A 26515-nucleotide genomic window follows, 5' to 3' on the forward strand; every position below is an offset into this window, starting at 1 on the left:
TAACTTATTATTATTATTATTATTATTGTTATTGTTATTGTTATTCATGGTAGACTATGGCATTCCCTCACATAACCTCATCTTCTGATATTACTGGCTCATCCCTCTCTTTACTGAGCTACTAGGCTCACATATGAGTGGAAAAATATATAAGCAAACAAAATAAAACAAAAAAATGCAATGTGAGATTTATACTATCAAAAAGCTAAATAAAGAAAACACTGTTTCCTTACTACAGGAGTTTTTGGCTAACAACCCCTCTCTGACTGAAATCAGATCAGAGATTCTACACTTTGCTACTTTTGAACAGGAGATTGATGAGTTGAAGCCTGTTATTTTTGTGGGAGCCCTTGAAATGCATACAGGTATTTAAAAAATATTATATATAATATCTGTATTTTCACGTGAAATGTTGCTTTATTTAGAAAACAGTTATGAAGCTACCTTGGTACAATTTTATAAATATCAAATATTTCTGGACCACTAATCTTGTTCATATATATGTTATATATATGTATATATACAATGTGTGTCATATATATTATTATATATTCTTTGCATATAATATTATATCAGGGTGGCTTAATTTACTGAGTACAATGCAATTCCTTAACTGGCAGTCAAACAACGAAGTGACAGGTGAAACTCTTTTTCAGGTTACTGTGAGGAAGGAATTGTATATATGAGATAGGAATGAAACAATTTGAGGTTTCCTGAGATGTTAATCCACTTGTGATTAGAGTATCAAAGGATGATAAGACAGCCAATTAATATCTGAAATAAAAAGCCCAACTTGATTTTACTGATTACAAGAGTAAGGGAGAGTGATGCTGGTCAGGCCCAGGTGTTCCCAGGAGAGTATACTCATAATGGGGTGTCTGGGCAGCATGGGGTTTCAGGACTGTGGGTGTAAATAGGTTAATACCATCTGTGGAAAGATATTTACCCAGGTGAGGTTGTTGTTGATTGGTTGGCACACAGAGGTGGGTTTATCCATATGTTCTTTTTGATTGGTTGACATTCAGAAGGGAGGGACTGATGCTGATTGGGTGGCAGAAGTATGTGACCTGAGGTCAGTCGGTCTATAGATTGGGTTTAGAACTGAGTTATGGTGGCTACTAATTGCCATGGTTACAGTGGTACTTTCTTGTCAGAAGTTTGTGAGATTTTATTCTCAGAAGATATTTGAATGACCTATTTAACATCAACTATTCGCCTTAAGTAGATTTTCAGATCTATCCTTAAGGAATAAGGGTAACTGTGGCTCTCAAATTTGACTATTAAGGTTACCCAACCTCTTTAACCCCATTCTTTCTGTTGGTGGTAATGACAGAGCTCACAACATGAATTGCTTTATATGGGACACTTAGCATACTACTTGGCAAATAGTTGATGTTCAATAAATACGAAATATTGTTATTGGTTTTTTAAAGGTTTATTTGTTTATTAGAGAGAGAGAGAGAGCATGGGAGGAAGAGGGGGGGCAGAGAGAGAGGGACAGAGAGAATCTCAAGCAGACTCTCCACTGAACAAGGAGCCAGATGCCGGGCTTGATCCCACCACCATGAGATTATGACCTGAGCTGAAATAAAGAGTCGGCAGCTCAACTGACTGAGTTACCCAGTTGCCCCTTAAATGCTGTTACTATATCTATAAAGAAGGGATTTAATTTGGGGAAGAATCACAAATACTTGAAGGGAATTAGTTAGAATTAGAATTAGTTAGAATTAGGGAATTAGTTAGAAATCAGAAGCTATGCTTCAGGGGCAATAATTCCAAGAAGTATAGACTTTTGAAAAAAGAATTTACCTGTTATTATTACTATTATTTAAATTTCCTACTTGTTTTCTCATAGTGGTTAGCACTGTGATTCCTCATACAAAAATCAACTCCAGCTCAATGTGAGAGTTGACTGGGGGCTCGATTTTAGAGAGAGAGAACTCAGAAATGGAATAGGCAGCAACGGTTCTAACGAATGGGGGGAGATGGGCTGAATGCTTGGGAACTGAAGAAAAGGACAAGGCAGGCCCATGAGGTGCACACCTCACGAGAGGATCTCTCAGTCGCAACCAACAAACTGGCTGTATGTTACCTCAGCTCCCTGGTCTAACTGTTGGAAGTTGGCGGGGAGCAGTCATGTTTCAAGTGCGGCAGGCCTGGGGGGCCAAGGGATACTAAGAGAAGAAAAGAGGAATGTGTAAGGATTGATAAGATAGAGTTGCCTAGTTGGAGCTGGGATCATCGAGTAGGACGGTGCAGTTAGAGATGCTCAGATTAGACAAGAAGGAAATAGTTTCAGAATGTCATTTGTATTCCATTCTGATCATTCTTCCTCTTCCCCAGAGCCAATGAAATTGGCCTTATCAATTGAGGCTAAGGCATGGAAGATGTTACTCTGTCGCTACTTGAATGAAGAATACAAAAAGAAAATGTCAGACATGATAGCATTTATCAATGAATACTTGAAAAAGTTATCTAGACCTATTCGTGATTTAGATGATGTCAGGTTTGCAATGGAAGCCTTATCATCTATTCGTGATAATGAAATTCAAATGGACATGACTTTGGGACCAATTGAAGTAAGAAATGATCACATTTTTCTTTCTTGAAATTTTTTTTTAAAAGAGATAACACTAAAAAATTGATTCTGTTAACATCCTTTCTTCATCTATTTTATGGCACAGTCTGCCAGTTTCTCCTTTCTGATTTGGTGTCTTTGGAGGGGTTTTGAAAATTACCAACAGTAAACAGTATACAAAGGAAAATATTAATTAAATACTTATATATAATACAAATATATTCATAAAATATTAATTAAAATATTGATAATGCTGAACTGGTCTAGACCGTGTTCAGTTTTTTAGGCTAACACCAACATTTTACAAGAATGAATGCTGGTGTTGTCCATGTCAATCCCAACATTCCAGGCAAGTTCCCCAAATATCTTTGACTTTCTTTAGAAACTGCTTTTAGGTCTCATTCATGACCAAAGGCATGCTGAGGGCAGCATGGTGGGAAGAGTCCCCTTAGGCTCAATAGTAGTCTGTTGGAACTAACATCAACCAGAGATGTTTTTAGGGTGGAGTAATATATTAGTTTCCTACTCTGGCTATAACAAATTTCCATAAACTTAATGGCTTAAAAGAACATAAAGGTATTATTTCACAGTTCTACAGATCGTAAGTCTGAAAATGGATTATACGGAGTTAGAATCAAGATGTCAGAAGGGCTGTATTCTTTCTGGAGGCTCTAGGAGAGAGTCCATTCCTTGCTTTTTAGCTTCTCTTCTAGCTTCTACAAGCCACCTGCATTCCTTGGCTCACAGCTCCTTCTAGCAGTGGCATCACTCCTGCCCTTGCTTCAGTTTTTACATCTTCTCTGGCTTTACTCTCCTGCCTCCCTCTTTCCCTCATATGGACCTTTGTGACTACACTGGGTCCACCCAGTTTGTCCAGGACAATCTCCCCATCTCAAGTTTTTTTTAAACATAATTGTTTCTGCAAAGTCCCTTTTGCCATGTAAAGTAACATATTCACAGGCTCTGGAGATTAGGATGTGGACAACATTGGAGAGGACCATTATTTTGTCTACCACAAGTTAATTATGACTAATATTTAAATTCCTGGCTCAAGGTGTTAATAAAAATTTGCTTAGCATAATACATCCATGTTGCAGATGGCCCTTAATTTATTTTATTACTTTTTTTTTTTTAAGAGAATGAGTGCACTTGTGTGAGTGGTGGAAGTGGGGCAGAGGGTGGGGAAGGGAGAGGATCTTAAGCAAGCTCCATGCCCAGTGTGGAGCCTGATGTAGGGCTCAATCTCATGACCTTGTAATCATGACATGAGCCAAAATTAAGAGTTGAATGCTTAACCCACTGAGTCACCCAGATGCTCCAGAAACCTTATTCTTAAGCATAAATTCTTTTAGTAAATCCAGTTGCCAGTCCCTCCCTTTGACCATTCAAGTTTCTTTTCTTCAGAGTATCTCCACATCATTGTTTCATTCTGTTCTTTATATAGCCAGTGCATATTTTAATAGAGTAATGAGAAGATATTTTGCATGGTGTTGGACAAGATCAAAGAGGAGAGAGGAGAAAATGATCCTAGAGATATTTTCTAGGCTAGTATTTCTTTCTTTTCTTTTGTTTTTTTAAGTTTAAGCTCCAGCCCACTGTGGAGCCCAGTGTGGGGCATGGACTCATGACTGTGAGATCAAGACCTGAGCTGAGACCAAGGATCAGATGCTCAACCAACTGAGCCACACAGGTGCCCCGACTAAGATAGTATTTCAGTGTTATCTGCCTGCATCTCCATCAGAATCACCTAGGTGCTTATTAAATGTAGATTTCAGGACCCAAGATCTAGAGTCAATATCAGGTATCAGGGAGAATCTAGAGGTGCTTTATATGTATGTATGTTTAACTCTTCTAGAATATACTCTCTTTTTCTAAGAATAGGAAGACTAGGAATATATTTCTAGAAGGCATCTAAATCATTTGGAATTTGCTTTTCTTATGATGTTTCTGAACTCTCTTTCACTTTCCAGGAAGCCTATGCTATTTTAAATAGATTTGAAGTTGAAGTGACCAAAGAAGAATCAGAAGCAGTTGATACCTTGAGATATTCTTTCAATAAATTGCAGAGCAAAGCTGTAAGTACAAACTTAATTCTTATTTTTTATAAGTTACCATCTCTAGAAAAAAGTTTTATACATTTTAAAGCTTTAGTATTATTGTTTTATTAGCCTTATTGAGGTATAATTTACATACCATAAAATTTACCATTTCAAAGTATACAGTTCAGTGATTTTTCATATATTCATAGAGTTGCACAACCACTGTAATTATCTAATTTTAGAACACTTTCATCTTCCTGAGAAAAACCCCATACCCATGAGCAGCCACCCCATCTTCTCTCTCTTTCCCTAGTTACTGGTAGCCATGAATCTACTTTTCCATCTCTATGGATCTGTCTTTTCGGGACACATAATATAGATGGACTCATACAATATGTAGCCTTTTGTGACTGGCTTATTTCATTTAGCATAAAGTTATAATGTTTATCCATGTTGTCCTCTGTACCACTGCTTCATTCTCCTAATGGCTAATGATGTTGAACATCTTTTCATGTTCTTATTGGCCATTCATCCATCTTGTTTGGAGAAATGTGAATTTAAATCCTTTAGTTTTTAACAAATGGGTTGTCTTTTTATTTTTGAGTTGTATGAGTTCATTATGTATTTTGAATATTTGGATATCCCATATGAAAGAATTTATAAATATCTTCTCTCATTCTGTGGATTGTCTTTTCAATTTTTTCAAGTTTTTATTTGAATTCCATTTAATGGTATAATATTAGTTTCAGGTATATAATATGGTGATCTAACACCTCCCTACAACACCTGGTGATCATCACAACAGGTGTACTCCTTAATCCCCATCACCTATTTAACCCACCCCTCACCCACCTCTGCTCTGGTAGCCATCAGTTTGTTCTCTATCATTAAGAGTCTGTTTCTTGGTTTGCCTCACTCTCATTTTTCCCTTTGTTCATTTGTTTTGCTTCTTAAATTCTACATATGAATCCTATGGTATTTGTCTTGCTCTGATTGACTTAGTTTGCTTAGCATAATACATCCATGTTGCAGATGGCAAGACTGTTCTTTTTTATGGTTAAGTAATTTTCTATGGTGTATATATATATACCACATCAAAATAAAAAGCTTTACAACAAAGGAAACAATCAACAAAACGAAAAGGCAACCTTTGGAATGGGAGAAGGTATTTGCTGATGCATATCTGATGAAGGATTAGCATCCAAAATGTATAAAGATCTTAAAAAACTCAGCATCCCAAAATGAATTATCCCATTAAAAAATGTTTAGAAGTCATGAATAGACATTTGTCCAAAGAAGACATACAGATGACCAACAGACACATAAAAAGATACTCAACATCACTAGTCTTCAAGGAAATGCAAATCAAAACTCCCATATCACCTCACACCTGTCAGAATTGATAAAATCAACAACACAAGAAACAAGAAGTATTGGTTAGACTGTGGAAAAAGGAGAACGGTCTTGCACTGTTGGCGGGAATGGAAACTGGTGCAGCCACTGTGGAAGGCAGTATAGACATTTCTCAAAAAGTTGAAAATAGAAACTGTCCTATGATCCAGCAATGGCACTACTAGGTATTTATCCAAAGAACACAAAAATACTGATTCAAAGGGATACATGCTCCGTGATGTTTAAAGCTGCATGATCTACAACAGCCAAATTATAGAAACAGCTCAAGTGTCCATCAACTGATGAATGGATAAAGAAGACATCTTTTTAGTTTCTTGATGGTGTTTTTCTTTTCTTTTTCATATTTTTACTGTTTTAAAATAAAAATAAAATTTACCATCTTAATAATTTTTTAAGTATGCAGTTCAGTGTTATTAAAGACATTAACATTGTTGGAGTTACATCCCTGTAACTCCTTTCATCTTACAAATCTGGTATTTCATGTGTATTAAACTGTAACTCTACATTCTCCCTACCCCCAGTCCCTCGTAACCACCATTCTGCTTTCTGCTTCTGAATTTGAAATGCAAATTTTTAAAATTTTAATGAAGTCCAGTTTACCTTTTTTTTTCTTTTGTCGCTTGTGACTTAGTATCATATCTAGAACATGGATGCCTAATCCAGGGTCATGAAGATTTACTACTATATTTTCTTATGTCAGTTTTATAATTTTAGCTCTTACATTTAGATTTCTGATAAATTTTTTTTGTATGGTGTGATTTAGGGGTCCAACTTCATCCAAAAAAGACATGTGGATATCCAGTTGTCTCAGCACCATTGGTGGAAAAAAACCATCCATTCACCAACAAACTGTTTGGCTCCCTTATCAAAAATCAATTGACCATAAATGTAGAGAGTTATTTTTGGCCTCTCAATTCTATTCTGTTGATTCATATATCTATCCCTATGCCAGGAACTTACTGACTTGATTATTGTAACTTTTTGTTTGTTTGTTTGTTTGTTTGTTTTTTAAATTATGGTAAAACACACATAGCATTTGTCATTTTAACTATTTTTAAAAAGATATATTTACTTTTTTAGAAAGAGAGTGTGTGCACAGGTGAGCAGGGGAAGGGAAAGAAGGAGAGGGAGAGAGAGACTTAAGCAGAGCTTAAGAGCATGGAGCCAGGCGCAGGCCTCCATCTCAGGACCCAGAGATCACAACCTGAAGTTGCTTAACTGACAGCACCATTCAGGCACCTCTCATCTTAACTACTTTTTTTTTTTTTTTTACAGTTTTATAAACATATATTTTTATCCCCAGGGGTACAGGTCTGTGAATCACCAGGTTTACACACTTCACAGCACTCACCAAAGCACATACCCTCCCCAATGTCCATAATCCCACCCCCTTCTCCCAAACCCCCTCCCCCCAGCAACCCTCAGTTTGTTTTGTGAGATTAAGAGTCACTTATGGTTTGTCTCCTTCCCAATCCCATCTTGTTTCATTGATTCTTCTCCTACCCACTTAAGCCCCCATGTTGCATCACCACTTCCTCATATCAGGGAGATCATATGATAGTTGTCTTTCTGTGCTTGACTTATTTCACTAAGCATGATATGCTCTAGTTCCATCCATGTTGTCGCAAATGGCAAGATCTCATTTCTTTTGATGGCTGCATAGTATTCCATTGTGTATATATACCACATGACCTTGCCTCATGCAGATGCTGAGACTTTGGGGAAGTTCCTTAGTGTCTCTGTGCCTCAGTTTTCTCACCTGTAAAATGGGTATAGTATTAGCATTTGCCACACAGGGTTGTCCTGAGGATTAAATGAGTTAATATAGGTGAAAAAACCTGGTGGATAGGAATTATTCCTTAAGTGCCAGCTATTATGACTGAAGGTTTAAGCAGAAGCTTAGAAGACGGTCATGGGAGGCATTCACTTTTTTTTTTTTTTTTTTTTTTTAATACCCAGAGTAATATTACTTTCTTTTAGAGGTGACTTTTTCAGCCCTGTGAACCTACTAGAGATTACTAATCCCAGACCTTCATCTGGTCTCAGAGATGGCATGTGACCCAGATTGGGGCCTATAGCAGTAACTGTTTCCCTGGCCATAGTGATGGCCAGAGCTGGGTCAGCCAGAAAACTTTTTCCTAACTGCAGTTATAGAATATGGCTTTGCCTCTTGGGTCATGAATTAGAATGTTTTGTGTCTTCTTTTGGTGCATTTGGGTTGTTTATTTCCCTTTGCTTTTTTTGTTTCTTGTTTTTTTGTTTTTTTTGTTTTTTTTTTAAAGCGGAATTGTAGAGACACCCTTGTTCATACTGGACATCTGCAGGATAACGAACTTGCTGGGACAGAATTAGAGTTTTCATTTAAATACATTTTCACTTGAATCCGTCTCATGTTGGTTATTCTTTTTTATTCTAGGTTTCTGTGCAAGATGAACTAGTTCAAGTGCAACCAAAGTTTAAAAGTAGTCTTCTTGAGGCTGTGGAAGTTTTTCGTGAGGATGTAATGAACTTTGCAGAATCATACGAGACGGTAATCTAAGTATTTGCATGCTGTGTGATAAAATGTTCTGTGGCATGTTTATATGGGATGACAGTGATGAATCTTGAAAAATTCACTGTGATTTTCACATTGTATATAAGAGGATAGATTTAATATTTGGAGAAATCAGAAAAAAAAGGGGGGGGACAGCTGAACCTTTAAACTTATTTTATAAAGGAAGAAAGAAGATTTAACTGTTAAAATGAGCAACAACTTCTGAGATTGTGGAAGGAAGGAACAAGAGGTTTGGTCTTATGTCTTCTTTCTCAGGCCAGAATGCTCATTGTTGAAAATGTAATACAGTTGTTGGAAGGCTATAAGAAATTATAAAAACCTAAATACCAGGGTATTATGCAACAGATCTTTTTTTCACTAACTCTTAGAGAACCAAAAGGGTCACTGAATATAAATAATCAATGTCACACCTGGTCAGTCCCTCAGACAATTCAGCCTGGTAACATGACTGATGGTGATTCTCCCCTTTGAAGTTAAACTCAGAAGTTGAATATATTCCCCTAACATATGCTACTTTCTTTTCATGGTCGCAGTGGGTCTGGATTCATAAGCCATGTTAACTCCTTAATAATAATCACATAACACATTTTTTTTGCATGTACTAAACTTCCCTCTTTTAGTTGGATTTGTCAACATTTTATGGCCTTATCATTCCATTATCCTGCGAATCTGGTCTATTATTTAGCATATTCATATATTCAGGATTGTACAGACCATCTGGAGTCCCTTTTGCAACTGGGTTCTGGATGATGGCCACCAGAGACTGCATTTGCTTCATCCAAGTATTCAACCTACGTGCTCCTTTATTTCCATATTGGGCTGAACAGTCAGTGGAAGGAGGCTGTTTTCAGAACTCTGTATCAGTTATTCTAATGCACAAACACAGCATCATTACTTACAATCATAAGTGAAATGAAACAGAGCTCTAGTGGTGCAGGCTTCCTACAAGATGTAATTCTGGCACATTTTTAAAAAATGAATGGAAGTTGGAGTGATGCAAATGTTCTAAAATTGATTGTGGTCATGGTTACACAACTCTGTGAATATACTAAAAGCCATTAAATTGTCCATTTTAAATGAGAGATTGTATAATATGTGAGCTATATCTCAATAAAGCTGTTACAGAAATTAAATGAAAGCTTCATATATGGGACAAAATTAGGTTTTCCAATTAAAAATAATGTTTATTTGTTTAAAGGAAATAATGGATAAACTCAAAAAATTGATAAATACATGTGTTTAAGAATTTAAATGGAGATTATATTATTCATTACAGGAAGGACCCATGGTTCCAAATATTCCACCCCAAGAAGCTAGTAACAGGCTACAGATATTTCAGGTGAAACTTCATTTTCTGTATGTCAACCATGTGTTGTTATTCTTTAAAGTAATTTTAGAGAACAATTTATGTGTTCTACCTTACACTGGAAAATTTAGTGTTTAAAGGGCATACAGATTTTAATCTGCAAAATAATGTGATTGATTCCTTTTCTTGTATCCCTTTGTGTTGTTCTCCACAGAATCTCTCCCAGTATTTTTTAAAGAATAAGCCTTTGATTTTGAACTTACGTGTATACCTTATTTTGGTTCCAAGCATCTCATTTGTATGCAAATGGTAAAAATTCATAGAATAATAAAATATATCAGAATAAGATCTAAAATATTGACAAATGGTTTCCCGGTGTTCCCTCAGTATCCATTCCTTTTTTATTCTTGACTTTAAACTTCCCAGCTCATTTCCCTTACCCTGGACTCTATTATACTCATTGGATTCACCCTCTTTTCCTATGCTCAGATTGCTGAGCAAATCTAGAGAAAAATCACATACCCCTTTGGGTCATTGTTTTGCAGATTCATGGATTCCTATGTAAGCTAGCCCCTAAAAGGATCAGGCATTATTTGTGTCTGTTCTCTATCCTGTTTTCTGTAGTGGCCAGGCTATATGTTCATGTTCTGTTTATGTTCTCTGTCCCGCATGCATTTGTAGTCATTAAAAAATATTTATCAGATGCCAACTGTGTGTCCTGGTCAATAGAAAAGTGATTAAGGCAAGGTTCTTCCCTCTACACTGCTAAAATCTGGTAGGGAACAGAGAGCTAGATAGATAGTAAGTGCAAAACTGTGTGGTGAGCCCTATGATCTAAGTGTGAGAACTAGTCTTACGGAAACAAATGTAGGGAACTACCAACCAAAATAGGAGGTGGGGCAGCCAGAGAAGGCTTCCTGGAAGAGGAGCCATCTGAGCCGCATCTTGAAGGACTATTTAGAGTTAGCCGGGGAAGAAGGAAGAAAAACAAGTTAGACAGAATTTATACCTCTTACAAAGGCCCCGAAATGAGGAGTTAAGCCAGGGGATTTAGGGAGATGTGGGGTACAGTGGGCAGAGAGGATAGGGATGAGGCAGGGATGGGACAGCTGAGAGGGTGGAAATCACTGCTGAGAGGGCTTTGTAGGCTCTGGTAAGGAGCTCCTGGCCCGTTCTGGGGGCTGGAGGGCTCTAAGCAAGGAATGGCCTGTTGAGATTTGGATGTTTTTTTTTTTTTTTTGAAGATTTTATTTATTTATTTGACAGACAGATCATAAATAGGCAGAAAGGCAGGCAGAGAGAGAGAGGAGGAAGCAGGCTCCCCGCTGAGCAGAGAACCCGATGCGGGGCTCGATCCCAGGACCCCGGGATCATGACCTGAGCTGAAGGCAGAGGCTTTAACCCACTGAACCACCCAGGCGCCCCGAGATTTGGATTTTTAAAACAGCTGCGTGTTAAAAAGATTTCTCTGGCATTAGTGCGGAGAATGCTCTGGAAGGAGGATGGTTAGACTCATGGCCGCTTCAGTCATGCAAGTTAGAAATTGTAAAGAGTGAGACCAACCAAATGCACTTGCAATGAAGAAAACTGGATGAATCATGAGTTTATTAACAAGACCAACGTGATAGGCCTGGAGCCTGGGCTGAGGGGAAGAGGGGGAGATGTCCAGCTTGGGAAAACAGAAGAAAGTAGAGTCCTTTACTGAAGTATGAGTGTGGGAAGAGTCGTTTTGAGATTAGTTTGGACAGATGACCTTGTCTCCCAATTTACAGAGATGATTTAGGGTGTGTGTGTGCAGTAAATTTCAGAGAGATGTGTTGCCTTTCCTGTCCCTGGGGACTCTGGACTCTCTCTTGTTCCTTCTTAGCCAGACCCTTTTCTCTCCTTTCCTCTTAACCCCGTCCCCTTCACTAAGTCTTCCCAATCAATATTTTAAAAGCTGTGTGTCTTTCCTTTTTAAAGTAACGATAAGACACCTATTTCTCTGTTCTGTGCTTCCTTTTAGATGTTACTTTTTCTTCACCAGGCCCCAGTTTCTGCCTGCCTTTGTGCTCTGATAGCTTCCATGGTTGGGCCACCAGAGATCCAGAGATGTTGTCCAAAATCCAGTGTTTTCTTCTTTACTAGCAGCCATATGAAGGCTTTCTGTAGCTAACTTAGTTTCACCTCGTGCTGGGTGGGTATTTCTTAATATCCTTTTACCTATGTCAGAGATAACTTCCTAATACTTAGCCATTGGGTTTTTTCACCCCAAAGCAAATAAAAAGAAGAGTAGATTCAGTAATCTTGTCCTCGATGCTGTATGTGCATGTTCCTTAGATGGTTCAGGCTGGTTCCATGCATGCTTTTCTCAGAAGGGTTCAGTCAAGTGGAATTTCTCATATGGTATCTAACTTTCAAGTATCTCCCTTGATTTGAGTGATTTAAATGGAAAATCCAGACCCAAGTAGCCTGGGTGGCTCAGTTGGTTACGTTTCTGCCTTTGGCTCAGGTCCTGAGTTCAGGGTCCTGGGATCCAGCCCAGCATCGGGCTCCCTGCTCAGTGGGGATTCTGCTTCTTCCTCTCCCTCCCTCCCCACTTGCAGTTTCTCTTTCATTCTCTCTCTCAAATAAATAAATAAATAAATAAATAAAATCTTGAGGGGGAAAAAAAAAAGGGAATCCAGACCCAGATAAAAAAGGGTTCTTCTAGGATCACTGGAGCAACCAGGATTTGTAGCCTAGACTCTAGAGGAATAATCTTGTGCCAAGTAAGGAAATCAGCTGTCACAGAGCCCATTGTCTGTGCTGCCTGGTTCCACGGGCCAGGTAGGTCTAGCCCAGAAAGCCTGATGGATTTCTATAAGGCAGGTTGTCCATGCCGGCCAGGGTTTTCATGGGAGGCAGCAGGCATAAGCCTTCCACTTGAATATGGTGTCCACAGACAAAAAGTCTAGTCCCTTGTTATTGCTGTGGTTCTTTTGTCCTAAGACAATAGTGGTCACTTTCGGTACCTTTTTGCCGGACCCTGGAGGAGGCTCTGATCCTTAGCTACCTGAAGTCTCCTGAGTCCCAGGGAAAGACCTGCCTCTCTGGAGGAGCCAAAACCAACACAAATTTGCTCACCTGGTAGCTGCCAGCTGAGCCAAGCAGAGCCCCTCAGCAATAAAAACAAGGTGAAGATTGAAACTAGATAGTAATGTTGAAGGGTGATTAGTGCCAAGGGAAAAAATAGCGGAGAAGGGGCCTAATGTGCTGGGCTCTGTGTATGTAACATGGAAGTGAACTTTAACACCATATCTCCAGAGATGGCCACCTTGAAAAGCTGACATTTGAGTAGAGACCTAGAGAAATGAGGGAACGAGCCAGACAGGTACCTGGAAGAGCAGCTATCCAGACAGGAGGGAGAGCAAGTGCAAAGGCCCTGAGTGAGAGCAAATACAACATCATCTTACCTATGTTCTTAGTGGATTGTCCCGGCTACACTGTTGAGAGTAGATTATTGACTGTCAGGGGTGGAAGCAGAGAGAGTAATTAGGCTATTGCAATAATCCAGAGGAAGGTGACAGTATCTTGGACCAGACTGGTGGCATTGGAGTTGATGAAAAGCGGTTGGAGCCTGGGTATATTTTGAAGGTAGATCCATTTCCTTGCCTTTCCCTCAGGAATTACCAATTCATTGGTCAGTGACTGGGACTATAATATACTACCTTTTCCCTGGGGGGTGTGGCTACTTCATTGAAAAGACATTGTAGGGCCCATCTCTTGCTATCTTGCTCCTTCTGTTCTAACTATGCTTGGGGGTGTGCACACAGTAGGCTATTCTCCATGCATCTGGCTGGGTATATGACCCAACTGTCCTCAAAAGCAGGCCCACCCTCAACTTCCTATCCCCCCCAAAAAAACAGATGCCAAGATCTAGATCTTGGAAAAAAGCAGGAAGCCTCACATTAGGCCTCAGGGTGCAGTGGTGTTCCCAGAGGCAACTTTACTCTGATCTACGGAATTACTGGGCACTGGGTTGGCCTGCTGACAAAGTTGATATTTTGTTCCCCATTTGGCTGGTGACATGGGTCTTTTTATACTATTTGGGGCCTGAATGGAAAAAGGGTGAGTGACTGGCATTCATGAATAGTCTTCACCACATAAACAAGATTTGAAGTGTCATTATTTTAAAGTATGCTAAGTTTCACATTTTTGTTTCTCTTTTTCTAGTGTTCACATGGTTCCATGGCTACATTAGTCAGTAACTTTATTGAGTGACCACTGTGCTAACCAGCAACTAATAGAAAAAGTGCAAAATACGGCCCTTACTTTCTTGAAAGGAAGAGTTCATTGGAGTTCCCCTAGGGTCTTCCCCACTTCCTGAGTTGGGTCCTCTAAAATATGCTAATGGTAGCTGTCAGATCGGATTCACTGAATGTGTGAGGTCTCCAGGGCATTCTCCAGGGTCCTCACTGATTATACCCTTATTTTAAAGCCGCACATACCTTGTCACATGTGGATTATTTCTGTTTGCTTTTGTGCTTTAAACACGCTCCATGTTTAGCATTCTAAGTATAGGAGATCCCACTTCCAATTCAAGGGGCATGGGCATTCATTTTGCTGATTCAGATTGTTAGAATTCTCTCAAATAGTGTTAAAAGGGAATCCTTCATTTTATAGACTATTGCTTGGAGGGAAGACAAGGTGGTAAGGATTATACTCACTCATTTGAACCCTGTAGAAGAGAGGACAGGTCTAAATTAGTGAAAAAGCCTGAATTATAGATTTTTTAAAATGCAGTTTTATTACTTTCAGACATATTTATGGGAACCTGAAGTATAGGTCTTCTGGGGACCACAGAATTTACTAAAGAAAAAATTTTATGTAAAATGGATGCTTTTAGAGTGTTTGAAAGTTAATTTTCCTAAGTGCTCAACTTTTCTTCTGATTGCTTGGCACCAGTATAAATTTCTTCACAAAACTTTGTTTCATAGATATTATTAAATAAACCTCAGTGTAGCTTTTATTCCAATTATAATAAATTCTACTTTAATGGGGCCTGAATTAATTTTATTTTACTACAACTTAAAAATCTTTTTATAGGCCAATTTTGATGATCTGTGGAGGAAGTTTGTTACATATTCATCTGGTGAACAACTTTTTGGATTGCCTGTGACTGATTATGAGGTTTTACACAAAACTAGGTAAGTGTAGAAACTGGGCAAGTATTACATGCAAATAATGAAACACTGCCCATTAAAAGAATCATGTCATCATTAAATCCTTTATCATGCAGAGAAGAGCCTCCCTTAGAACACTCCTAAATATTTCCCTTTTTCCTGGCTGTTGCTGACCTACTAGATCAATAGTTGTCACATGTAAAACAAGCATTCTTGGGGAATGCAAAGTACATTGCAAAAATCCCAGTGTTTTTAACCTATATTTAGCCTGTGCTTTACTTTGTCCTCTTGAATATTTTTAAACAGTGTCTATTATTGTGCAGAAGCACGCAAATAAAATATTGTTTATTTCGAGGACTAGTCTCCCTGGCTTTCCAGCGCTTCTTACTTTTATGCTAAGTGCTCTTTTCTGTTGGGTAGACATAGAAATTCATCAGGGTTGAAGGCCAAGGAACTTCATTGATTTTAAACAATACATAGATCTAGGATTTAAGCAACAATATTTAATTGGAATTTTATGTAAATTTCCTCAAGGTCAGAATTAAAACTGGTTTTTTGCTTATTAGGATTATGGCTTTAGAAAAGGACTTTATGTTAACTTCTTTCAAAGTCGATTTACGTCTTTGCAAGAGAGACAAGAAATTGTCCAACCATAAATTAATGCCTCAGCCTACTTTAGGGTACATAGTTTGTATTCTTTTTCCAAAGCAGTCATTCACCAAGCTTAATCTGATGACCAGTTGCATTAGAACTGCAGGCATCTGTTGCTTACCCTGATTTGCTGAATCAAAATCTCAGGTATTGGGTCTTGCATTTTTATAAATTCTCTAGTTAACTCTTTCGCACGTTCATTCCAAGACTGTTTTATTTTAACTGGCAGAATTCCAGGAAAAACAATCATCTTCATTTATCATCTGGACCAATGGACCCTTTTAATTTTTTAATATTTTCAAGTAATTGATGAATAATTTGCAAATTAAGAATAAGGGAATAGTGAAACACACTTTTGTTAGAAAATGTAATAAAAATTTAAGCAGAGAAAACCCACACTTTTACTCCATTAACACCCTGGTTTGAAGATACACACGCAAAATGGAGACTGATTCCAGAATGTGACTGGAGCCCAACCAATGTGAGTTGACTCTTTGGTGAGTCAGAAACTACCAAAGATGAGTTGTTGCACAAAGAAAACCTGATTTACTGCAAATAAGGAAATCATAGGCAATGTCTTCCAAAGCAATGGCTCCCCAAGAAATGGTGAATGGGTTCCTTTTGTTTAGGGTTAGGATGAATGTTTAACGTAGAGATGGGCATAAGGTCACACATGCGCCTTAAGGAAACATGCCTAATCACACATTGTATGTTATGCAAATGAGGCTGTGCTCTTCTTTGGGCTGAGCTTTAGTGTTATAGTGAGGTAAAAGTGATTGGAGGTCTTTCCAGAGGTTCCCTCCATGGTCCATCTGCACAGGTGCTAGTCAGAGGTTTGGCTCAGAGGGTCTGGATGGTCAGGTCAGGTGGGAGGTCTTGTCAGGGGAGTGGCCATCACCTAAGGGGTGCTTTCAGGTTTCCTTTGCCCAAGTGAAGAGGGAAGCTGGAAAGAAGATCTTTAGGAAAAATGTAAGAGAAAATGAATAAGTAGAAACGGGTGGGTAGTGAAGGTCAGGTTATGGGGTCTCCTAGGTGACACAACCAACTGCTCATCAGCTATCCTGCAGGAATGTGGATCATACTCATTCTGTAAACTCTGATTTCTGGTTTCAAATCCATCTCCTACAGCTTCTAGCTTATTATTACTTCTGATTCTTCTTGCACTTGGATTATTAAAACACAAAACTGTTGAAAACTCAGACACTCGTAGTTTTGTTGAAGAGAGGATCACTATCTTTCTTATATTATAAATGCCAAAATCTTTATTTGTAGATTTGAATCTTTAAGTCAATGAATTTCTTCATTTCTGCATCATCTGTCTCCTTTGAGTATACATTTGCTTTCAGCATTCATCCACTTAGGGGAAGTCCCCAGTAAAATCTATGCAAACATCACAAGTAATGAAAGAACAATCATTTATCCTTTTCACAAAATGGGATGGTCTAGGTTCTTATAAAGCACTTCGTGATGAAGCTCTTGCCTCTATTGAAATATATTGCTCACTCATAAGGGACTGATCTGAGTAAAATTCATCTAGGTAATCGTCATCTAAAGACCCACAGTCTGAGATCTCACTACACAGTTCCACTATTACAGTTAGAGTCTAGAGTGCTGCTCTGTGTCATTCTCTTTAATATTTGGGGAGAACCTTTCTTATCAGTTGTCTTTTCTTTACTGTTTTAGGTTTAAAAAAAATTCTGAATGCTTAACCCTATTAAGTGAAAATTAACCAAAGATCAAAAGAACACAAAGATGGTTGATGTCTGTCTGGTGTTCTTTTCTGATAATTTCTTAAAAGATGATGCAATGAGGGGTGCCTGGGTGGCTTAGTTGATTGAGCATCTAACTGTTGGTGTAGTTTAAGGTCATGATCTCAGGGTCATGGGATTGGTCCCACATTGGGCTTGTGCTCAACATGGAGTCTGCTTGGGATTCCATCTCTCCCTTTCCCTCTGCCTGTCCCCTCTCTCTCTCTCTCTTTCTGTCTCTCTCAAAATAAATAAATAAATCTTTAAAAAAAAAAAAAGATGATGCAATGCTTTGGGTGTCACAGTATGAAACTTGAAGGATGACTGTTGTCCCTTCCTTATGGGAGATCTTGTCATACTTTTTGTATTATTTTAGTCATTTTTAGCATAGCTGGGAATACTCTGTGATTAATAATGAAATAGTTCCTAAGATGATCAGCAAAATAAATCAGCAAAATGAAGTAAGAATTGGAAAAATAAGATAACCAAGATTCCAGAATGTGTTTTAGATTTATAAAAGGGTCTGATGTGCCCTTTTGATAATTGCAAGATAGAATGAGTTTTACTATATTAAAAACATAAGCAAACCTTGCCTTTGGTCTTTGGATTATTTACAATAAGTAATAAAATTGTGAATATCAATCCTTAACAATAGAACCACTCAAAAAATAACCTCAAAAACTAAAATTGTGTCTCAGGGACATTCATGGTCTGCTAAGGAGGGTGGAATGCTAATGTGAGGCATTCTTGGGAGTATCCACAAACTCTGTTGAGTGTTCAATTTTTGATGTTTGACACAATAAAGGACTTTTTTTATGCTTGGATCTATAATCACTCCTCTTATTCTTGTAATGTATATAATTCCATTTGGGTACATAAGGGAAAGCTTTCAGTAGGAAAGTGATGTATAAGTCACTTTCCTAAAGGCAGATGTTCTCATAAAAAACCAGCTTGCATTTGGAAGAAAGACAATCAAAACCTTAGCCTGAGCTTTGATCTTATTATCAGGTTCTGGTCACATTGTTTGCAATGTTTGGAACCATAATAATAATCACACCATTTGTTAATGTGAAGTCTTAGTATGACTTGGAATGTTTGAAAACTATAAAATTGACCTAATTGATGGGGCTTTAATAAAATTTTTGTTTGGAAACTGACAGAGTTGTTTGCATGTTGGTGTCTGTAAGACATGATACATGTCATGTATGAAATGTTTGATTGGATGAATTCTGCCTATCCAATAATGATATTTATTTTTAAGATATACATTATGTTATAACTTAATTATTTGGTTTCTCAGAAAAGAGCTCAACTTGCTGCAGAAGCTGTATGGACTATATGATACTGTAATGAACAATATTAGTGGCTATTATGAAATACTTTGGGGAGATGTAGACATTGAAAGCATTAATGCAGAACTGCAGGAATTTCAAAACAGGTGAGTTTGAATTGAATTAAGCTTACCTTTTTATAATGCCTATCTTCATAGGAACTGTAGGTATTTTACAAATACATTTATCTTCTGATATATTGTTGTATACAGATAATGCTTCAAAGAAATGTGTAGTGATGTGATTTTTCCTTTTTTCTAAAAGGTGTCGTAAACTCCCAAAAGGACTTAAAGATTGGCAAGCTTTCTTGGATCTGAAAAAAAGAATTGATGATTTTAGTGAGTCATGTCCTCTGCTGGAAATGATGACCAATAAGGCAATGAAACAGAGACACTGGGACCGAATCTCTGAGTTAACTGGAACCCCATTTGATGTGGAATCTGATTCTTTTTGTCTTAGAAATATTATGGAAGCACCACTACTTAAACATAAGGATGACATAGAGGTACATAAGCTTATAAGATCTTATCACTGGTTCATTAAAGAACATCTCTTATTTTTTTGAAAATTATGCAAATGGACATTTGATTTAAGGGTGTACTAATTGCTCTATATATTGTACCCTCAAAATTTGGAATAGCCCTGAACATCCTTTGGTTTTGCAAAATAATATAGTAATTCGAGGAGATAAGATGATTATTTGAAATATGTTAGTTTGGGAGATCCTAATCTATCCTCCTTGTCCCTTAAGTAGCTCTCATTTTTAAAAAATAATCTGTTTATTTATGTATTGCATTGCTGTTGAATCCCTCAGAACTATTAATATTAATAGTATGTGCCTGTTGCCTTTTTGTTATTCATTTTCTGGTTCTTTTGTAATTCCTTTGTTCTTGTCTTCTCTCACTCTCTTCTTTTGTTATTTGTATATCTGTAGTGGTATGCTTTATCTCTTGTGTATCTACTACAGGTTTTTTTCTTTGTGGTTGCCATGAGGTTTATATATAACAATATATTTATAACAGTTTGTTTTCAGTTGATAACTGAAGCTTGAATGTATTCTAAAGCTCTACATTTTTACTCCTCCCCCACTGCATTTTGTTTTTGATACCACAGTTTTCATTTTTTTTAATCCGTGTCTCCACTGACAAATATTGTAGTTATAGTTTGTTTTACTACATTTGTCTTTTAACCTTCATATTGGCTTTTTAAGTAGTTAACTTACCACCTTTACAACATTAGACTATTCTGAATTTTACTATATATTTATCTTTACCAGTGAGATCTACACTTTCATATATTTCCTGTTACTAATTAACACTGTTTCATTTTAGCCTAAAGAAGTCCCTTTAACATTTCTTGTACGGTTCGTCTAGTAGTGATGAACTCCTTAAGTTTTGGCTTGTCTGGAAAACTCTTTAGCTTTCCTTTGATTCTGAAGGACAACTTTTCCATGATAATTTTTTTTCCTGTCATCACTTTGAATATATTGTGCTCCTGTCTTCTGGTATGCAAAGTTTCTGCTGAATAATCTGCTGTTGGTCTTGTGGGAGTTTCCTACATAACAAGTTGTTTTTCTCTTGCTACTTTTCTGATTTCCTCTTTGTTTTTAGCTTTTAATACTTTAATTATAGTGTCTTGGTGTGGGTCTCTTGGGTTCATCTGTTTTGAAATTCTCTGGGCTTCTGAGATCTAGTTTTCAGCCATTATTTTTTCAAATACATTTTCTGCCCTCTTGTCCTCCTGAGATTCCTATAATGTGAATGTTGGCTTACAGGATCTATAAGTCCCTTAAGTTGTCTTCACTATTTTTCATTCTTTTTTTCTTTTTGCTCTGGTTGGGTAAGTTCTGGGCCCTGTCTTCAAGTTCTTGATCCTTTCTTGTGCTTCATCTAGTCTGCTGTTGAACTCCTTTATTGTGCTTTTCAGTTCTGTGATTGTATTCTTCAGCTCCATGACTTCTACTTGGTGCCTTTAAAATATTTTCTTTCTCTTTGTTGGAATTCTCACTTTGTTTATGCATTGTCCTCCTAAACTTGGTGGGTATTTTTATGACCATCATTTTGAGTTCTTTATGTGGTAAACCACTCATCTCTGTTTCATTAAAGTCTTTTTCTGAGGATATTACTTGCTTTATTTGGATCATATTCCTTTTTTTTTCATTTTACTTTGCTCTGTGTTGATTTTTATGCATCATATAAGACAATAACCTCTCCTTGTCCTGAAGGAGTGGCCTTGTGAGGAAATAAACCTTATCCTTCAAGCCTGCCCTAGCTCTTGGCTGTCTCTCAAACCTTTATGTTTGTCCCAGTGGTCTACTTTGTCTTTAGGTGCTCTCAGTAATTGAGGATGTAACGAGACCTATCAGGTCCCGAAGTGGAGGATTTCAGTCAGCACCTAGACTTAGGCTGATTGGAAACTACATCCTTAGGCAACAACTATTAAAGCATGCAAATATGCCTATTTAAGGGAATACTAGGATATGGACATTTATATCTGTTCTCTCTGCTCTAAAGCTGGGAATGACAGCCAGTTAGGAACTTTCTTTGCTTCCTACCATTCTGTTGAACCCATGAACAAAAGCCCTGCTGGTCACCACAGTCAGGGATGTGCCTTTTGCATGACAGCCACAATTGTGGAGTGCCAGTTTTTTACTCAGGCTCCTTTGTTGGAGATGCCAGCATTTGGGAGCACAGCATAAGGAGTCTGAATATCACACTCACCCTTCAAAGTCTCTGGAGAGGATTACAGTTGACCTTTGGACATATGTTTAATTGGGACTCTGCTCCTCAGGCCACAACTGTGAAGAAAAAGCAATAGGCCTCTTTCACAGTAAGAAACTGAGCATTTCAGTCTGATGTCTCAGTGCTCAGCACTGGGAGGTGGGTAACTAGTTAAGAACTACCCCCCTCCCCCCGCCATTTATTCTAGTCCTGTGCACCTCAAACATAAGCCTCATTTGCCACCATAATCAGGGGATCATCCAGATCCCCTGTGTGGCAGCTACAAAACAAACAAACAAAAACAAAAACAAAAACCAGGGTGCCTGAAATGTGCATAAGCTCCTTTCAGGGAGATACTGGTGACCTACAGTGAGGTAGATGGACACTGCAACAGTGGTGCCCACCAGTGTCCATCTTGGGAGAGTGTTTTGGGAGGCCCCAAGTTGTGTATTAAATTAGATGTCTGCCCCTAAGGCAGAAGCTCTAATATAAGCAAATAGGCCTTTTTCACAGAAAGGATGGGCAGTTTCCAGGGGTCTGCCTCTGTGGGCAGTTTCCAGGGGTTTGCCTCTGTGTGGAACCCACGGGTGTAACCAGATATGTCGATGCAAACTGTTTACAAGGGCTTGCTGAGCCATCTCCCCTCCCCCTCACCTTACAAGAGCCCTCAAGCTTGGGTTTCATCTCCATCTACTGGTCTGTGTATATTTTCTGCTCTGGTTCATGGAGATGTTTGTTTGGTTTTTAAGCCTGGCTATGTTTTCTACTTTCTCTGTCACGTTTTATCAGTTATTCTATATTTTTGGAGGTGAGGAACTATACCATGTAACTGGAAATCTCTCATATATATGATTTTGAGTTTTCTGCCTTTTCTTCCCCCTTCTTTTTTTTTTTTTTAAATTATTTATTTATGAGAGAGAGAGAGAATAAGCAGGGGGTGTAGCAGAAGGAGAGGGAGAAGCAGACTCCCCACAGAGCAGGGAGCCCAACACGGGAGTTGATCCCAGTACCCTGGGATCATGACCTGAGCTGAAGGCAGATATTTAACCCAATGAGCCACCTAGGCTCTCCATTTTCTTCTTCCCTTCTTAACAATACATGTACACCAGCAATATATATTTCAAAGAATTTTGTCCTATTTATAAATGCCATGCCAATACTATTGAAGGAAATGAGGAATTGAAAAAGAACTTTGGTGTCCATCTCATTCTTATAAGTAGGTTTTATACTGAAGAATATAGCCATTTGTAAGCTGTGCTTTGAAAAATGCCATTTTGTAATTCCAAGGAATTCTAAGGTTCAGTTACTATTTGTACCCCAAAACAGATTCTCAGCACTGTATATGCCAGTACATCCTGTTTGCTCTGCTCTGCATGTCCTGCTGTTTGCCAAGTTGGATTCTTTCTGTTCTGGGACTCACTACTCCTAAAGGAACTCTTTCCTCTCTCTGTAGAGTGTCTGCTCCCACCACCCACGGGAATCCCACTCAGTCTCATGCTCCCTCCTCAATGAGGCCTTCCCTCCTGCCTGCACGCAGGAGTCCTTTCTCCCTTTTCGGAACTCCCAACGAGTCATACCACTCTGAGGACATTTATTTATTTTTATTTTTATTTTTTTAAAGATTTTTTAAATTTACTTGACAGACAGAGATCACAAGTAGGCAGAGAGGCAGGCAGAGAGAGAGGAGGAAGCAGGCTCCCCACTAGACATAAAGCCCGATGCGGGACTCGATCCCAGCATCCTGGGATCATGACCTAGGCCGAAGGCAGAGGCTTTAACCCACTGAGCCACCCAGGTGCCCCTGAAGACATTTATTATATGCTACTTGTATTATAATTATTTGTGGAAATACCTTGCCCCTTTCAATTCCTTTTCATCTCTGAGATCTGTGATTCTGAGTATGAAAACAAATAGAAGCATGATGGGAAAAATATGTTACTTTTATTTTCCTTTATGAGACTTTCATATCAAGGACTCTCAGAAAAACAGGAAACCCTGTGAGGAAAAAAAAAAAAGAAAAGAAAAGACAAGACTTTTAAGCAAATGAGACATTCAATTAGGGCCAGAGCAGGCTGGAATACAGAAACGATTCTATGCTACTTTGAAGAGTTCAAAGGACCCCCCACATATATTCTCCCTTGTTTCCTGTAACAACCTGCTGAGATAGAGCAGCTGTTATTATTTCCATTTTGGCCAAAAATCTCCAATTAAAATGTAATCAAGAAACATGAAGATTTAAACTCTGCTATTGCTTGTATATGGTATCATAAAAGAACTAGTAGTCAGATGCTCAGAAGGTTTCCTTGGCCATAAAATGACTAAATGACTTCTAGGTTCAAGCTTGAAAATGCTATGATTTTCTAAGGCACTTAATTTGTAATTGGAAATGTCATGACATATTCTTTGATCTCCCTCTGAAGGATATTTGCATATCTGCCATTAAGGAGAAGGATATTGAAGCCAAGCTGACTCAGGTGATTGAAAATTGGACCAACCAGAACCTGAGTTTTGCAGCATTTAAGGGAAAGGGAGAGCTCCTTCTCAAAGGAACTGAATCAGGAGAGATCATCACTTTGATGGAGGATAGTTTAATGGTCTTAGGTTCCTTACTAAGCAACAGGTAATTTTATACTTTGGGGGAAGGTTTTAACTTGGTTTCTAGGGTTATATAATACTGGATGAAAGCCCAGTTTTGCATCTATGGCAAGATTCTGAACTCAAGGGCTCACTCTTGTCTGTCCTTAAATGAGCTACCTATTTCCCTAATGATCATGGCTTCTGTCTCTTCTTTGTTGTACTCATTTCTTCTTAACTGTTTTTCTGGTGGGCACCGTCATAATTATTTCCCCTCAGATTGGCAGTTTATCTCTTGAACATCTTGGGTCCCCACTGAGATAACATATTCATTTTGCTTTCTTTCTCTTTGGTTCCTCTAAGTTGTTATCTTTGCCTTCCTTGGCTAGCCCTGCTCAGGTGTTCACCCAGTGACCCAGGAAAAGTATGCTGGCAACACATGAAAGGAATATATTATTAGGGGCTTATTATGTAAACCCTTCATGCATTCTTTTATGAGGAGAATGGTCTATATGTGTGTTGGTTTTACTTTTCCCTAAGTGAGACAACCTATCCATCATTGGATTACTGAAACAGCTGGAAGGTGACTGTGACCTTGAGTGCAGTTTTTGGAAATGGGACTCAGATTAAGTATACTGTCAGGTCGTAATCTGGACATTAGCAACCTCTAATCCCCTAGCTGACTATGCAATAATTCTCAACTGTTCTTCATTTCAGCACACCTAAGAAATATGACATTACCTCATCATTAGCAGAATCAATGTCTGGGGTGCATGGGAATTCTAATATCCCTTCTCTAGGTTGGAATTACTGGTTAATGAATGATACCCTCCATGACTGCTGGCCTCAAAGGCACACTTGCACTTGGATAATGACCTAACTCCAAAGCTCCTAGTTCTGGGAGTTCTGGGTTGACTTGTTGGGGTTAAAACTGTACATATAGGGCTGCCTGGGTGGATCAGTGGGTTAAGCCTCTGCCTTCGGCTCAGGTCATGATCTCAGGGTCCTGGGATCGAGTCCCACATCAGGGTCTCTGCTAGGTGGGGAGCCTGCTTCCTCCTCTCTCTCTCTCTCTCTCTGCTTGCCTCTCTGCTTACTTGTGATCTCTGTCTGTCAAATAAATAAAATCTTAAAAAAAAAAACCACTCTACATATATCTCTGCTTTCAAGGAATCTGAATAATCCTGGCAAAGGTGACCATAGGATATTCAGTGGTTCTTAAACTTTATGGGATACTGCTTCCATTGCTCATTGCAAATTTTTCCTTGCTGATTTCCTGGGTGATGTCCTCTTGAAGAAAGACTGTAGATTCATCTGAACAGTGTCTATAGCCAACGAATTTGGGATTGGAAGCCTTTCTTAGTTTCATTTTTAACTTGGATTTAGCCTGATCAGTATAATATTTATTTATAGTACTAGTAAACTCAGTGCTGACACAGTGCCTGCTGGGTCTCTAGGGCTACCTGGGTGTGACTTCAGGAGGAAATTATTTATCTCCATAGGTGAGACTTGACTCCAGATACTGCCTGGTTGGTGACACCTTGCTAGTGGATTCCTGATTGATCTATAGGACTAACTATCCATCATGACAGGTTCCACTAGCCAAAGTTGTGCAATGACCAAAGGGCAGAACGTGGTTATGCTAGATCTTATTTCAAGTCTCCCTTTTTGATGCTGGGAAGTTACACACCGTCAAAGATGATTTTTTTTTCCCTCTCTCTGTGCAGGACCATTTTTATCCTAAATATCTAGATGCTTCAACCCCCTGAAGTGTCCATCTGTACCATCTTAGTGTGCTTGTCTTAATTTCGAAGACGCTTTTAGCATATTGACTTCTTTTGGCTCTAGAGTGTTGGCCAGATGGACAGTATAAATTGAGTGTTGAGTCAAAAGCCTCTTACTACCTGAGTAGCTCACGTATCTCCTACATAACTCCCCTTATACCTCTCTATATAGCATGGGCTTCTAGAGAAGTTATGGGTTGCATCCAGGCATCAGACTATACCCAGAAGAACCCCCTTCTGTATGTAAGCAACTGCAAGTCACCCCACCCTGGATTATGAAAAGTTTGAAGAGTGTTATCAATAATGGCCACTCACCAGCAATATCACTATACCACACCAAAACTGCTTGTCATTGCCACAAACTGAGGTCACCTTCTTTATCCAACTATAGGTAATTGGGTCCTTACCTGGTAGCTTCCCATCACTTCTTGCACGACATCCCCTGTATTTCTTGTCTTTCTTGGCTGGGCCCGGCTTTCTGGACACCTCAAATTCTCACAAACTCTGCAGCTAGCCCTGATGTTGAGAAAAGAGGAAGCATGCAATTTGGGGCCAACTATTCTGGATCTCTAACTCCCTAGAATCTAGGCATAGTGCTTGGTGGAATTAAAGTCTATGGGTGAGAAGAGCCCATCTGGAGGTGAACATCAACCCTCAATCTTGACTATTGGCC

At 38.5% G+C, this 26515-nt stretch overlaps 1 protein-coding gene across 1 annotated transcript in view; it reads left to right on the forward strand.

Moving 5' to 3' along the window:
- Window positions 1–26515, forward strand: part of DNAH8 (dynein axonemal heavy chain 8) — a 377764-nt gene that overhangs the window by 129940 nt on the left and 221309 nt on the right. The window contains exons 28-36 of the mRNA XM_059177846.1: window positions 239–365; window positions 2344–2579; window positions 4549–4653; window positions 8447–8560; window positions 9861–9923; window positions 14958–15058; window positions 18734–18871; window positions 19029–19269; window positions 23905–24104. Coding sequence (XP_059033829.1) covers window positions 239–365; window positions 2344–2579; window positions 4549–4653; window positions 8447–8560; window positions 9861–9923; window positions 14958–15058; window positions 18734–18871; window positions 19029–19269; window positions 23905–24104 — 1325 coding nt within the window. The remainder of the gene's footprint in view (window positions 1–238; window positions 366–2343; window positions 2580–4548; window positions 4654–8446; window positions 8561–9860; window positions 9924–14957; window positions 15059–18733; window positions 18872–19028; window positions 19270–23904; window positions 24105–26515) is intronic.

The sequence above is a fragment of the Mustela lutreola genome, chromosome 6 (genome assembly GCF_030435805.1).
Source record: "Mustela lutreola isolate mMusLut2 chromosome 6, mMusLut2.pri, whole genome shotgun sequence".
In the NCBI taxonomy this organism is placed as follows: Eukaryota; Metazoa; Chordata; class Mammalia; order Carnivora; family Mustelidae; genus Mustela; species Mustela lutreola.